The 16,057-nt window shown below is 38.4% G+C and overlaps 1 protein-coding gene across 4 annotated transcripts in view; it reads left to right on the forward strand.

Annotated features, from left to right (window-relative positions):
• The first annotated feature begins 282 nt into the window (after positions 1 to 282).
• ARID4A (AT-rich interaction domain 4A) overlaps positions 283 to 16,057 on the forward strand; it is a 79,631-nt gene continuing 63,856 nt past the window's right edge. For 3 of the 4 annotated variants that reach the window (XM_067554869.1, XM_067554871.1, XM_067554872.1), the window contains exons 1-5: positions 283 to 418; positions 1,725 to 1,796; positions 3,579 to 3,689; positions 6,264 to 6,329; positions 7,782 to 7,872. In XM_067554869.1, the coding sequence (XP_067410970.1) occupies positions 1,791 to 1,796; positions 3,579 to 3,689; positions 6,264 to 6,329; positions 7,782 to 7,872 (274 nt within the window). In that variant the 5' untranslated portion in view covers positions 283 to 418; positions 1,725 to 1,790. Of the gene's footprint in view, positions 419 to 1,376; positions 1,394 to 1,724; positions 1,797 to 3,578; positions 3,690 to 6,263; positions 6,330 to 7,781; positions 7,873 to 16,057 lie in introns of those variants that run through there. The other variant, XM_067554870.1, reaches the window with a different exon arrangement.

The following is a 16,057-nucleotide window of genomic DNA, read 5'->3' on the forward strand; positions in this document are numbered from 1 at the left end:
GTGAGGAGAACGATTACTTCACTCCAGCACTGTCCAATCGACTTGAGTGACACCGGTTCACCAATCAAAAGTCTCCGTTGCTTTACCTGCGTCGTCTATGGACCAATCGTCTCTCAGTGGTACCCTGCGACCAATGGGAGGGCTGTCCTCGACGCCCAATCCGGGCGGGGCAGAGCCCCCTGGGCGTCACGAGGGGGCCAATGGGAGTTCGAGCAGGGCAGATGCTGCTCAACAGCTTGTTATTTGGCTGATCGCTGGGGGTGATTCGGTGCGAGTCGGGCTGGGAGGGGGGTGGAGCGGGGCCGTCGCTGCCGCCGCCGCCGCCACCACCACTGCCGCCACCGAGGCTCTCTCTGAGGCGCCTGCCGCGAGCGGGGCCGGGCTCGCAGCCGATCCCCACTTGGCTCCGAGTTTCAAGGTAGGGGAAGAAGCAGCGGCGGCAGCGGCTGCAGGGCAGTGAGCGGCTCAGCTGCTGCAACTCCGCTGCCGTCCCGGGGGAGGGGGAGCGGGATCCCCCGCAGCCCTTCACTGGCGGGGACCGGGGCTCTCCCCACCCCGTCACGCAGGAGGCAGGCGCCCCGCTCGCTCCCCCTCAGAGGGGACGGGGACTCTGCTCGCCCGCCGAACTCCACCTCCCCCCCCCCTCCCTCAGCGCGGTGACCGGCGCTTCCTCTCCTGCCCTCCCTTCTCTGGTCAGGGACCCCTCTGCGCGGCAGCGAGGACAGGGACGCCTCGTCTCCCGGACAGGGGAACGCCCCCGTCAGCTCTCTCGGGGACTGGGGGGGGGAGGTTGCGGCAGGTTCCCCCTCGTCCCGCCCTCAGGCCCCCTCCCGTGTCTTGCCTCCCTTCCCTGTTCAGCTTCAGAGGGCACGGGGACCCGGCTCCCCGCCTCAGTGGGCGAGGGGCCCTCCCCCAGCTGGGGGGCTGGCTGCTGCTGCGGGCCACCCCCTGGCAGCGGTGGTGTTGGGGAGGCAGGAGGGGTGGGGGAGGGGGCTGGAGGGTAGTTGGGGAGGCAGGGGGGTGTGGAGTAGCGCTGGTCTAACTTCTCTCTTCCTCCCAGTTTAAAGCCTGGGGGGGAGGAGGGGAGGACTGGAGGGTCCTTCCTAACTAATGTCTCTTCTCGTGCTTGAGAAAGTTGAGAGGGGAAGGAGGTGGCAAAGGGCTCTGTCTCTCCTGCGCAGGAGCTGCCCTGGTCCCAGCAGCTGGGCTGTGAGCAGTTATTTTTTTTAATTTTTAATTTTTTTTTTTTTGCCTGCGTTGTGTGTGTGTGTGTGTGTGCGTGAGGAGCCTCTTCTTGCCTGACATGGTGCAAAGGCAGAGGGAGCAATGGCGACCTGACACACCGAGGGGCTGAGGAGGAGCAGGAGGCAGCCGAAGCGGGAAGGAGAAGGAGGTAGCAGCAGCTTCTCCCCCAGACCTCCGAGGGACCACTTGTCCCCAGCAAGGCCTTTCCAGCACTTCTCCCTGTCCCCCTCCAGTTGCACGTGAAGGGCAGTAAGTGGGGCTTAGAGGCATCCTGTGGAGGGAATGCTTTAGAGATGTAAGGGGTGGGTGTGCTTGTAGGTTTGAGGGGTGTGTGTGTGTACACAGTGTAGAGGGGTGTGTTTAAAAATCTACCATATGCTCCTAGCTGACTTAGGCTCTCCCAAGATCAAGATGTTTCCTTTTAACAAATTCACATGCATACCGATGTGTTTGATTATCTTCCTTCTCTTGTTTTATAGCTTTTTTCTGTATAGTTGGGGTCAAGAGAAATCTTTGAGCTGGAATCCCTCAAATAACCTTCAAAGATGAAGGTAAGTTTGTCCAGCTCCGTCAATGAGAAGTGGAGGAAGCATTCGTGCTCTTTCTCCTCTCTCTGCACCAATCACTTGATTGGTTTCATTTTTAATCAATGTATCTTCATTGAACAACAGCATAATAAAGTTGGCTGTGGAAATCAGCACATGTTGAATGGAATGAAATCCCATTTCTTTCTTACTGAAGGGCAGCTCATCCGTCTCTCTCCTGTGCAGTAACACCATTCTGAAAGCATAGGATGCCTTTGACTTCTTGTCATTTGGGTTACTATCTTTAAATACTTCCTGTGTTGACTGTAGCTTTTCTCCTTCTTTGGCTGTTTCAGTTTTTGCAGAGCAAAGGTTTAATAATTGCAGAAGTTATATGGAAGGAAACATTTTTTGGATGCAGAAATGAAAAAAAAAAAAAAGATGGAACACAAAATATTTCATTGCATGTATTGATTTGCTATTTCACTGTAGTTGTTTTTAATATAGTAACCTAACATGAGTTTATTGATAGTTATAAAAGCCAAATTTAAAAAAAAAAGTAAAATAATAACATCCAGATTCAGGCAAATGTTCTTAAAAATGGTAAACTTGTACACATTTTTCAGGAAAAATTAATCTTCAGAAAGGAGGAAAAATAACATTTAATCTGTTTGTTTGAAAAGTTATAGCAAACTTTCTGTAGATCTTTTGCTGTTTTTCCTTCTGAAAATCTGATGTAAAGAAAACCATAGAACACTTTTTTTTTGATGTTTTTCAGTACATAAAGGAAGGATCAGTTATGGTTATTGTATAAATTTTGTAATTGAGATATAGCTCCATTCAAGTTGAAAAATCACTTTCGTTTTGTACTGTTTATAGGAATGTATTCAAATTATCTTCATCTTTATGTGGATCTTTTCCCCTCTGTAAGCATATGCTTTAGTTCTCTTTGAGGTTATTGAACTGGTATATCTGAGACAACAGTCAGGCTGATAAAATTGGGGATCAACATTCCTGAAGCAAAAAAATGTATCTATAAACTCAAAGTGATGTAAGCTAATTAGCCAGCCCAATATGCTGAAATTTACTGGCAAAGCTGATTTATTTCTTTGGCTCATAAGGATGTGTGTATGATGCAAATAATGCTACAACCCATAACCATTGGCTCATTCTTATTCGTTTTTCATCAGTTACTTGGTTTTTTTTAAAATGTTACTATTTTAAATTGTATTTCTACATTCTTGCAAAATGGGGACATAAAAATAATTAAGTAGGAAAAATCTGTACCATTCACTTTTCTTACACTGTGGTTCGTTGAAAAATTGCTTTATTCCAGATATGTATATTGTTTATAAATAATATTCTTGACATCTGTTGCAACAGTATCAATGTACTCATTTTTAGTGGGTTTTGTTCAGAAACAATTCTTGTTCAACGAAACTTTAAATATGGTTAAAATGTTATACACATTTTTACCAAGGTACTATGCATATCTGGAAAAAACACTTGGTGTACTCCATGTATTTAATTGGAGCAAAATCAAGGGACACTATTACTAAAGAGTTGACCTGCTAGATTTTAGCATATATCACATCTTCTTGTATAGATTAGGCTGTCTGCAGTAGTGGAAAGTACCATAAATCATCATTTATGACCTAATTAAGACATGGTCAGTAGGACTAAACTTTGGATATATATATATATACACTTGAATATGTGATGATGCAGCAGTTAAATACAGTAATTTTTTTTAACAAAATATACTTTTGTGAAGACTAAACCTTGTTCTAATTTATTCTCATTTGTTAGGCAGCAGATGAGCCTGCCTACCTAACAGTGGGGACTGATGTCAGTGCCAAGTACCGTGGTGCCTTTTGTGAGGCAAAGATTAAGACAGTGAAAAGGCTGGTGAAAGTCAAGGTGAAATTTATGACATTCGTGTTACTGCTGTCATTGCTTTTTTTTATTAGAAAACGTATTGAAAATATTAAAGGGTTGTCAAGGAAAATCATATCCCTTACACTAATTTTATGGTTATACAGAGCTATAGATATATTTTTTTAAAGTTATTCTATATTTGTGCAATTATGTTAGTCATATTTAGATATTTTTTCTTTCGGGGGTACTAGCATAAAAATAGTTCTTTAAATAACTTTATCTGCTCTTGCTACTTATTTCTCATTTCCAGTTATAATCTGTTTGTGACTGCATAAGTTCCACAGCAATCAATGTTGATGCCATAATAGAGGATTATGGCTTTAGGTGAGCAATAAGAAACAGGAGAGAGAATTTTCAGAAGCAAAGATTCTGTGTCATGCAGACATCCTCAGTCTTTTATAGCTAGGAAGTAAAGAAGAGATGAAAATTATTTCCATAGAATTTTTCAGAGTTGTCCATGAGATGTCTGCTAGTTTAAAACATTTGCTTACATTTGTTTTAAAGCAAGGAGTAATAGTTATATGAAATTTCTGTGCAATCCCTTTCCTAGGCAAGGATTGTACTAATGTTTAGCGTACATTGATACAGGAAAAAAATTTTTGGTTTTGGCGTTCCTTTTAAATCCCTTCTTTCTTTTTTTTTAACATGCTTTTATAAAAGATGGAACGCAAGAATGAAACTGTCCAAACAAACATGTTAACATAACATTCAGAGTAGATCCAAAAATTTACTTTGCACTTTGTTCTTTCAGTGTCTTCCCACTTCCTACCTTCTAGCTTACCATTCAGGTATCACTGTATATGAGCTGTTACAGTGACAAAAAAAATTTAGATGAAATCAGTTCTTTTTTTTAGTATACATCTTAGTTTCCATGTGCTTTTGTACTTTGATTTCTATTTAATATGGACCTCATCACTGCATATCAAAGTATCTTCCCTGAATTTCAAAACAAATCTCTTCCTGCCTTGTCACCAACAGGCAAATTATGGGGTTTTGGTGGTGCTTTTTTTATCTGTTTGAATGAGGGTATTGTTATAGAATGCAGTGGATTCCACTTTCTTGGTCTGACGGCCGTTTTCCATGATCCTGAGCCTGGTTCTACTGGTCCACAAACTGTTTGTTTAGACTATTTTGAGGTGTGAGTTTTTTCCCCTTGGATCATAGTCAAGGCCCTGTGTACTCCACTGTAATGGTCCCTGGGATCTCTAATGTTGCTGTAACAGACTCAAAATTCTTCTGCTATCTCATTTAAATTTTAAAATTTGACATTTTTAATTAGTTAAGCCTGATCTTGCATTTGAGTGCATGTAGGCACACCTTGTGTCTAAGTCAAGTCCCACTGAGTTCAGTAGGGCTTTTCACAAGCACAAGGGTATGCTTGCATATACCTTAAATAAGAAAATCAATAATACAACCTGTACAGTAGCTCCTGTGTCACTTTTAATATTAACTGTAGTTTATGTCCTTGCCACAGATTTTTATATTGGCAAAGAATAAATGCATAGTAGTTTTTGGGAGGAAGTTGGAGATTTTGATAGATGGGGAGGGAATAGTTGTGACTCTAGGCCCCTGCAGAGAAGTGGGAAGCATTTGGGAATTGTAGGATAAACACATTAGCTAGATGTTTCTATTAAAATGATCAGCAGTAAAAAAAATTAAATATATTGACATCTAACATTCATTTTTAAATTTCAAAGTTAACAGCCCACGGAAATGAACGACCTCTGTCTACATGTCTTGAAGTTCCTGTTTACAGTCTCTCTGCAGGCTCTGGCAAACATCACTACATTAGTTTACTTTCAGTCCGTATTTTCTAGGTTGTCTTCATAACCACGAGGGCTAAAGTATAATTTTTGTGGAAGGAAAGCTTAGGGTTCATATACACAGTAACTGGAATTAAAAAAAACTAAGTTGGTTTAAAATCACACCTTTAGTGTGCAAGTCTGTGTGTGGGCACTCTAAGGAATGTCCACATTCTAACTTGCACCAAAATAACTAAAGGTGTGAATTACAACTGATTTAAGTTATTTTGGTTCATGTTACCATGTAGACAAGCTCTTAAGTTTTGGATTACAACTGCAGGAAAGAGTGGATTCTGTGGGAAATTCTCTGCCCTGGAAATACAGGGGCTTTGTTAATAGCGAGTGCTACGGTTGATGTGAAGAGAGAAGTATAACTCTTAAGCCTCTAGTTTAGTGGCCCATTGCAGGTAAAGCCAGGATTGTGTTATTGTCCAACCTTATAATTGTATAAAAAATTGTACGTTTCTTTCTTGGTATTATTAAGATTTGATTTAGGTGAGATGCCCTCTTTACTGCTAACTGATTCATCAGGTTGGGTATTGAATGGATGGTATTTAGTTGGTAAATCAGACGGCACCTGGGCTCTTCATAAATTCAAACTCTGTCATATTGTTTGTATTAAATAATATTAGAGACTTTGGTAGATAAGGGTTGTATTGTCTAACTTTTTAGATGTTGTCATTGGGATTATTGTACATGCTTCTTGGTAGTATGAAAGTAAAATGTATGTATCTGTTTATAAAATATTTTTCAGGTGATCCTGAAACAGGATAACTCAACTCAGTTAGTGCAAGATGACCAAGTCAAAGGACCTTTAAGAGTATGTATGCAGCATGTTTTTCAAATGTATAATTAAATTGTAATTATTTTAAATTTAGACCCCTTTTCATTGAACATCTAATCCAAAGTCCGTTGAAGTCAATGGAAAAACTCCCATTGGCTACTGTGGATTTTGGATCAGGCCCTGAATGAGTAATTATCCTTATTAGCTAATATTTTAGTTTTCAAAAGATGTTTACCCCTATGCCTTTAGCAGAGTTTGTATGGAAACATTATTGCAGGCAAGACTGTTTCTGTAAATACTTTAGACATAAATTGGGAAAAGTCAGCTGTGTCAAGCAAAATACAAACATTAGAAAGGAGTAAACAAGATTGCTGTGTGCATATTCCAAACCAGTTGTATATTCAGTTCACTCAGGAACTATTAGAACAGGTGACTAATATAAAATACTCCGTGCAAAAGTGGCCTTATACAGGGTACTGCTTGTTTGTTTGCTTGGGGTTTTTTCCTTTCCTTTTTCCTTCACTCTTCTGCTGCTACCTCGAAGGCATGGGTACCTGCTTTTGTGAAAATCTTCTACTTGATGTTTGAGTTCAAAGAGTAAATGTTTGTAATAATAAAACCTTGATTTTCTTGTACTATAGACACATATACCACTACTAATACTGTTTAACTGTAAAGATTAAATCTAAACCACTAATCTAACATTTTGATTTGGCATGATGTTTATTATTGTTAATAACTCTTGTTCAGGCTAGGATTTTGGCATGGAGATCACTGTGCTCACAGTTCCAGAGGGGTAGCCGTGTTAGTCTGTATACAGCAAAAACAAGGAGAGTTCTGTAGCACTTTAAAGACTAACAAATTTGAATAAAGTCTATGATTACTGCAGCAGCGGCATCTTTCCACTTTGGGCTTTGCAAGTTGGCCCACGTGGTCGCAACACCACTCAGGTTTGGTGTGTCTACCCCTGTGCATATGGAGACAGAGCCAATTTTGACTGGCACTGTGTCCACCTGCAACACTCAATGCAGGGAGCCAAGCCCAGCCCTGTAGGATAGGAGCTACTGCTGTGGAGTGTGTGTGGGGTGGGCTCACTGTCCACCCCCACTACTCTGTTCTCCTTTCCATGACATATCCTTGTTTTCCTGCACCTCTGCCATGGCATTTTATTAACATTTTTCATGAAAAAAATTTGAATCTTACCTTTTGTTACAATACAAGTGATCCCAATACACTAATTTCACTGCCCTTTCCCCTCTACTGCTAACTAAAACCAAGTCAGAATAAAACATGATTTGGCTAATGATTTTTCACTTTGGAGGCTTTGTAACCAATGCATGCATTTCACAAGGTAGTGAAACTTAAATTAGTTTCTTCCTCCCCTCCCCCCAACCTCTCTGGAAGGATTGGTATGTTTTATCTCCAGTCCATGAATCTGGGACTATAAGTGCATATAATATATAAAATACTTCAAAATTATTATAACAGGTTGGTGCAATTGTTGAAACCAAGATGCCTGATGGATCCTTTCAAGAAGCTGTAATCAACAAATTGACAGATGCCAGCTGGTATACTGTAGGTGAGTAGCAATGTAACTTATGTGTTTTTTGGTACCATATATTTTTCCATTGGTTTAAACTGGCTTTGTAATTAAGGCACAAGACAGGGACTAAAGATCTGGCTCTGTTAGACTTTTGGTGTGACCTTTGGCAAGTCACTTAACGCTCTGTGTGTTTATCATCTTCATTTTACAACTAAGAAAACAATCACTGCATGTTTTAGAGAGGTGTTCAGGAGACAAGGCGGGTGAGGTAATATCTTTTATTGGGTTCACTTCTGTTGGTGAGAGAGACAAGTTTTCAAGCTTACACTGACTTCTTCACAGGTGTTGTAAGGATAAATTCATTGTCTGGTGTTCAGGTACTGTTGTTACGAGCACAATAGAAAAGCCTATGGATTCTGATATCTTGCTTGTACGATCAAGTCTCTGTTGGTCAAATAGATGCATATTGATACAATTTCACTACTTAGAAGACAAAATTGTTTAATTTTGATTTTGAAAGGGCATGCTTAAATCCCACTGCTGTCTGAAAATTTTGTTACCTACTGTTGTTACAAGTGACTCCAGAGATTAGTGAAAAAATATGTTTTGTATATTTCTAGTTTGTTTACATGTGCTTTTAAGACTTTGTGTATATATAGAGAATTTCAATTGTTCTCCTATATACTGAGACATTTTCCCTGTTTACGTGGTAAGTGTTTTACAAAAAGCAACTAGGGAGAAAAAACATTTTTAAAAGAATAGAGAAAAGTGTAGCACCTTGAAATTATAATTTAACTCCTTTTTGTTTGAAATGATTAGATTTCATCTTGATAGTATTTCCTTTCAAGGAATTAAATCTTAAAAGAACAGGTAGAAGAAGGTTTTGCTTTCATTTTAGGGATAGATAACCAATCATTTGAAATAAATCAAGTAAAATCATGGCTAGTCACACAGAATGAGGATTCCATGAAACTGGATATCAAGCCATACCTAGGTTAATTGTAGAGGTAACTTTATTTATTTTGGATTATTTAATAAAATTGCATAGTTTGGTCTCTAGGTGTCTGACACAGCATTAAAAGTATAATTACATAAAAAACTATCAACTTCCCTGAAATCAGAAAATAACCAACTAGAGATGCCAATCAAAAAATACAGTACTAACTCAAATCAAACACCCTTGCAAATACCAGCCCTTATTGTGTGCCTCCCTCTCCCAGAAAAACTGGGGATAGTGAGGGTTGTATTTCTAGAGTTGCATGAGTGGTAGTCATCTCTTTACTTGATGGAACTTGTACATGTTACTTCTGTGCTTTTGAAATTAATTCTTGAATGTTTAAATTCACAGGTCCCATTTCCTTGTCTGTTAACTTTTGCAGTAGTGGCGATGAGATCATTGAAATGCTTTTAACAGAATACTAAAGAATTTGAAGTAGAGTTCTACCGTATAGCATTCATGTGTCTGTTACCTTAATTATTAATGGACCCCTTTTATTTGGGAGATGAAGAAGCAATGGCTTAAGCTCAGTTTGGTTTGCATTGAAATAAACAGGAGTTTTCATGTTGACCTTAGCGGGAGCAGGATAGGTCCATTGATATCCATGATTTAATATCTCATGATAATATCATTGTGAGCCTATGGATCTGAACCAGCTAGCTAGTTTTAAGTTGACCGTCTCCACTGCTGTTTGTTTTCTGCTTCAGGAATGTAGCATAAGCTGGTATAATTCTACTAGATGCATGTGTGTGGTGGTCCAGGCTGTGGGGGAAGGAGTGATTAATTTAGGAGTTTTTAATTGTGGGAACTAGAGCCATATTCATCAGTTTAGTGCAATGCTGTGATACAGCATAGCAAGCAAAGGACACTGCAGACTTTAATTTTGATTTTTGTTGGTTTAGAGATTTTCTTTCCAGTGTTGAAGGAAGAAGAAATATATTGTTGCGCTAACAGTGTTTCAGTTATAGTTGATATTTCTGTTCTAAATTCTTCTTTTTAGATTGATAAATTTAATACAAACTGCATTTTGGGCTGTAACTATTTGTTTCATCAAACAAATGGTTCCAGAAGAATATAAGTTTGAAAACTTATCTCTGTCTCCTACTCTCCTGCCAAAAAAAAAAAAGCTTAGCAGAATTAGTTGATGATATAAGAGGGAAAGGAGTTTTCAGCTGTCAAATTCTGCAGATGACTTTTGCTTGTGCATGTTTTCAAATTCTTTGATATAACCACTCAAAAGTTGAAATTTGCTATGATGTGCAGGTAGTTTTGAATAGGGAATAAAAAAATTGCCTTGTTTTTAAAGAAACTTTGCTTGGAGTTAACAAATCACTGCTGGACACTCGCATCATACTGAGCATACATGGTATGATCCTTTCCTTTTTATTCATGTATGAAGGTGTAATGCTTCAGATAGACACATGGAATTGTATATTTAAATATACGAAAATGGTTTTATTTATATATTTATATTACCTGCTGCTTTAAATAAATGTGGACAAGGGAGGATTTACCAGGTAGAGTACAGCAAATTAATATATTGCCTACAGAGTATGAACTCTTATTTAGGGTTTCCTGCAGCGAAAGTTTAACTCCCCCTTAAAGCTTAAACTTGTTGCTTTAAACATAGGTCTGCAAAAATGACAGAGTTTTGGCATAATTCAGAACTCTACATCTTTTAGTACTTAGTTACATGTTATGCTTACATTTGGTGTTCTATAATACTGTTCATATCTAAGACTGTAAAAGCAAGGTAGAGTGTAAACTTAATGGACTTCCAGTTTGTCTAATTGTGTGCTCTTGACTTAACACCATCTAAGGGCACTTTTGTGAGTGAACAATAATACATGACAGAGAGGGTAAGCATTTGTCAGTTTGCAAACCAGAGGTAAAGTTGACCAAAGTGCATACGTTGTGAAATGTTGATTTCTAATAAAATAGTCAGTTTAACACTTAAAAACAGGGGAACATAGTAACTCAGAGAAATAGTAATGACATAAAACCTTTCATCTCTAAGTCCAATCTACGTTGGGTTGGTAATGAACAAAAAGATGGTGTGTACAGTAACTTCTGTGCACTGAGTTGGACTCCATTTCCTAGTTAATGGGACTAAGCTATAATATTTAGCACTCTTGCTGGCTCTTTAAACAAAGACCAAGAATTGAATGGACATGGGGACTAAACAACCTGTTCACTTTAGAAGTCCCTACCAGATCCAGGTCAAGTTTCAGAGGTAGAGCACTATGGAAAGCTTGTGTCGAAATTGTCTATGCTTTTCCCATTCTAATCTATTTTCCTCTTACATGCCATTTGTCCAAAGATCTGAAAACACAAAGGCAAGTATTAACCCCTTTTGGAAAAACAGGACAGCTGATAAAACACACAGATTAAGACAAAAATTGTCAAAAATGTCCACTAACTTGGTACATAATTTTTTGGGTGTATGTTTTGAGACACCTAGTGCCTGTCTTTAAGGATTGCTAGTTATCAGCACATTTGAAAATCTGGTCCAATGTTCAGATTGACATCCAAAAAAAAAAAAAAAGAATTAGTGGATAGTTGAAACAATTTTGGCCTAAATTACTTGCTCAGTGTTGTAAAGTGAGCCAATCCATGCTGAAAATGCTCACTGTATTATAGTAGCTCTAGACTAAGTTATTTTGTTGCCACCATCTCTGATTAGAGCCCTTGATATTGATATAGCAACAATGAAGATAAAGCACTTTTTAGAAATAATTGTTTTAGCTATTAGAATGGTACTGCTCTGCTCTAAATAGATTAAAAGGCTGTTTAGAAATGATCAAGTGGAGCTTTATTTTAATTGTTCCTACCATGGAGCCACCTCTGCATTGAAAGTCTTGATCTAGTTAATGGTGGCATAGCAGAGATAGAGTGATGTTGGAATTTTAGAATTGGATTGCCTACTCAAAGCATAGATATTTTTTTGGGGGGAGAAACACAAGAGATCTGGAGAAAAAGTTTAACAGTCTCTAGAAAGCGTCTCAGTTGCACACCAACCTTTTACCATCACTCCCCAGTCTCATCATAATGAGGTGGCAGTGGCAGCAATTCTAGTACTTTGGAAAACAAACAGCTAGACTTAATTTTTTAAAAGCTTCTTTTAAAGGATTACAAATTTGGTGCAGTATTGTTGTGTTTTTTGAAGACGATTTATAGGCTCCGTGTATGCTGTATATTATCAATAGGGGTTAATTATATAGATTTAAATAGTCTTCAACCTATCAGATCTGTTTTCATCCAAGCCATTTTAGAACTAAGGCTTATTCTTATACTGTGTTTCATCCACAAATTTTCCAATATTAACTTGAATATTAAATATTGAAATAGGCCTCTGAAAGGATGATGATTTGAAAAAACTACACGAAGGATCCACTGGTGTTTTTGCCAAAAGCTGCCAATGGCAAAATTGAGATGATTATGATTAATTTGGGACCTAGCCTTCGACATTAAAAAGTTATATTATAACATTCTATAAGAGGAAACATGTTTCTGTAAATGTGAAATAGTAACTGAAGTTAAAAGCAGTGTCTGGGTATGAAAGACTACTTATTTCTTGTTCACAGACCTCAGTGAAATGCGTTTGTACTCATCCTGTATTGTGCTGTTTGCTTACCTAGAGGGTATGCTCTTATGCTCCCTCAAGAGTTGTTAATATCTGTCCTTTTGCTCTCTTTCAAGGAATATTCAGGGTGGGGGATGGGTGTGATGCTAGAAGTCAGTGATATTCTGTTAAAAATCCAGAATGAGTTGTTCATGGAGCTCCTAATGATAATTTCTTCTCCTTTTCCCAGTGCCCAGGTACATTACCTGAGTTCCAGCAGATCAGGAAGTGGAAAAAGTCTACATGTTCCTTATTCTGGATGTCTTGTGCTACTTCTGTAAAGTATTGAAGTGGCTTGAGTCTCCAGATAAAGCCCTCTAGTGGAAAGCAATAATTGCAGCCATTACACAAGCAACTAAACTACTGCTGTTATAGTAGCCTTTTTGTAGTAGGGAATAGAAGGACAGAGTGTTCTTTGTGGCCCATCAAAAGAAAACAATTTATTCTGTCTGTGAATACACCTTTCTGGTAACAGAATCCTCAAGAAAATTTAACAAAATCTATAGGCCTAGATTTCTTTTTAAAGGTTTTTTAAAAAGTATAACTTACCCTTATCTGCAATTAAAAAAAAAAAAGCATCAAACCTCTTACCTTGCTTTTCCTAACTCTTCTAATAAGTGAGGATTGTGAGCTTGTTTTTTGTTTTTGTTTTTTTTTTTTTTTTCAGGGAAATGGCGTGGAGGGGAAGGCAGGATGTTGGCTTATTATTTTTCATCACTCTCGTACATTACTACTACTTCTATCTTTATTTTTCTGCCTTCCATCTTTAGTGAGAAAGATATGCAGTTTTCAGCAGGATTTCCCCTCCAAAGTTAGGCCCTTTTTATGCAGTTCAGAGTAGAAAGGAACATAAATGTTGGGTTGTGGCAGCTGTGGGCTTCATCTGAAGCACTTCATGTAAAGGCAGTCATTTTTCTCCTTTTATAGTTTGTCTTAATCTGTTAGAAAACCATTGAATTAAAAATGCTTATATTCCTCTTTCTTCTTTCCAGCTACGCATAATACATCCAAATCGAGCACATGCAGACTTCTGTCTTGGCTGTGATAAAGTGTGGTATCCCACATAGGGTATATTACAGAAAAGAAGATTGTAATTATCTAGTTCACAACTTTTCCATATTACAGGGACACAGTCAACTTGAAAATTGTCATTCTCAAAAAGACTTCAAAGTAGTTTCGGGAACTAAACAGGCCCCGAGACCCCCTGCTAACTCTTTTGATTTACATTCACATTTACCTATCTTTAAATTATTTTTTATTTTGAATGCTATGTGAAAGACTCATACTAACAGAGGAGACTGACTTAGGCCTTGTCCCCCACTACTACTTTGACCCAAGTTTGTAAACTGTTAATGGCATGGTTCTAAAACTGGTTTGTGTCCATACACAAAATGATTAAAACTATTAATATGGCCAGGGTCAGCCAAGTGTTTCCATGCTAAAAGCCATGGCCGTCTCTCTGTCTTCTAACCTAGTTTGAACAATCATTCTTCTTCGTAGCCTTCTGTATAGTGAGATACCACAGATGCATTGTGCCATGTGCTTCTTCTATGTGTGTATGTCATCCAGGTATTGTAAACCCTAGTAAAGTACTATGGGAAAACTGCCCAGATTTGCCCAGCTTGCATTTATACAAATGGTTAGGCAGCATGTAGCTGAACAAACATAGACGTGATGTCAGGAAAGCTTCTTTATGGACACAAAGTGAACCGTTACTTGTAACTGATTAAGTTGATAGTGTTTCTGACTGGTTATAAACTCATGGTTTTGGGATGTTTGTTTGGGTATTGTGACTGAGTATAAAGGGGAAATGATGAAATACACTGTTATGCAAAGGGCTTTTGAATATGCACAGTAAACCAAGTGGGAAAAATAGATTTTTTTTTCACTAATCTCTTTTGTTATAATTATTTTGCTATTGTTATGAGTATCATCCAAGTAAAAGCAATTTCAGACTGAAATTATATTTTTGTTTAAGTCGACAGTGTCCTTACCGTCTCAAAGTTGGTTTTTTCACTTTTATGGTTTCTCTGATCTCTAGAATAATCTGTTCCTCTTTTTTTTTTGTATGGTACTGTCTGTAGACCAGTGCAATGCAGACCTTCATCTTGCTATTGATAAAAACTTACTTATAGAGTTGGCTTGATACTGAGGTGAATCCCATTCAACAACTATCTTTTGGGTTGTGTAGCTCTTGAACCATCAGTACTGACTCTGGAGGTGAAGAAATAAGAACACACATTTTTCTAATAAAAAATTGATTTGAAATCTTCAAATGCCACTGTTAGGTAGTAAAGCATTTAGTAAGGTCTTAAATTGTGACTTTGTCAATTAGTTACTGAAAACAAATGTATATTACATGTTGGCACAACAAATGGATAGGATGTTATTTTCCTATTAATATCAGTACCCACTTTTACTACCGTGATAGCTTATTTTTAATGGAAGAAGAGAGAAATGATAGTAAAATGTTGACTTGCTGTGGAATGTATCCTTCCTTGCATTATGTAACAGTAACATAACTTGTTGGGTTTGAAGTCAGTGAGCAGGTGCTGTATCAATGATCATTCTTCCCTGGACATGTCTCATACAATACTGCCTTGCCTTGATAACAGTGAGCATGCTGAGCATGCTTAACAAAGAAATAATATTGTAACTATTACAAGGTCATTATGGGTGCATTGGTGTCATGGAATCTGTTTTTTTTAAAAAAAAAAAGAACTTACCACATGGTTGGTTACATTTTATCTTATCTACTGATTAGCTTCCTCACAATTGCTGGTGAGAGTTCTTATAACTTTTTTTTTTTAAATCTCATACAGTTAACTGAAAACTGCAATCATAAATCAAGGAAATAACTGCTGTACTTTCAGGGCCATTCCTATAGTCAGGATTGGTTTCATAGGAGGCCCAAAAGTGCAGAAATGCCTGCCACGATAATGCTGTTATCATCATGGCTTGAAGAACCTATTCACTAGTGCTGAATAAGAAGTTTTCCCTGTTAAGTAGTGGGACCAGATTAGTTCACGTCTAGATTATCTATCTAAGCTTTTGTTAAAGAGAAAACAATTTTCTAGCCCTTAACCGTTGTAAAGAAAACATAATGGAAACCAATGCAGTACTGTTTTCTTATAGTATGTCTGCAGATGTGCAGTTCTGTTGCTGTCTTAGCTTTTTCAGGCTTTTACAGATTTAAAAACTGACCAGTGTCTTTTATTGCTGCTATTCAGAACTTGTTGGGAAGCAACGGAACTTGTAAAACTCATGTCTGTTTCACTCTTGGTGCTTGAAAGTAGCTTCAGTGCTATTCTCAAAGAGGACCCCACGTAGAGATGTGGATATAGCAGTATACCAAAGACTTTCACAGTAGCCAGGAAGCTTTGAGAGAATATGGAGAGGGGCTTCATATTGTGGCTTCCAGTCAGAGGCTCAGTAGGAGGAGTGAAATCCTGAATAAGGGACAAAAACCTGGAAGGAATCCCACCAACATCCTGCTTCTCAGCCACATCTTGGAGGGGAAGACTTCTTGCCAGAGCATTGCCTAGACATTACCTCCTCTCTAGTTGTCTCCCCCGATCAGTATCCATTGTATTGATCTCTGG

This window comes from Emydura macquarii, unplaced genomic scaffold, assembly GCF_026122565.2.
Source record: "Emydura macquarii macquarii isolate MOO-44397 ecotype Brisbane River unplaced genomic scaffold, CSIRO-AGI_Emac_v2 contig_1551, whole genome shotgun sequence".
Lineage (NCBI taxonomy): Eukaryota > Metazoa > Chordata > Testudines > Chelidae > Emydura > Emydura macquarii.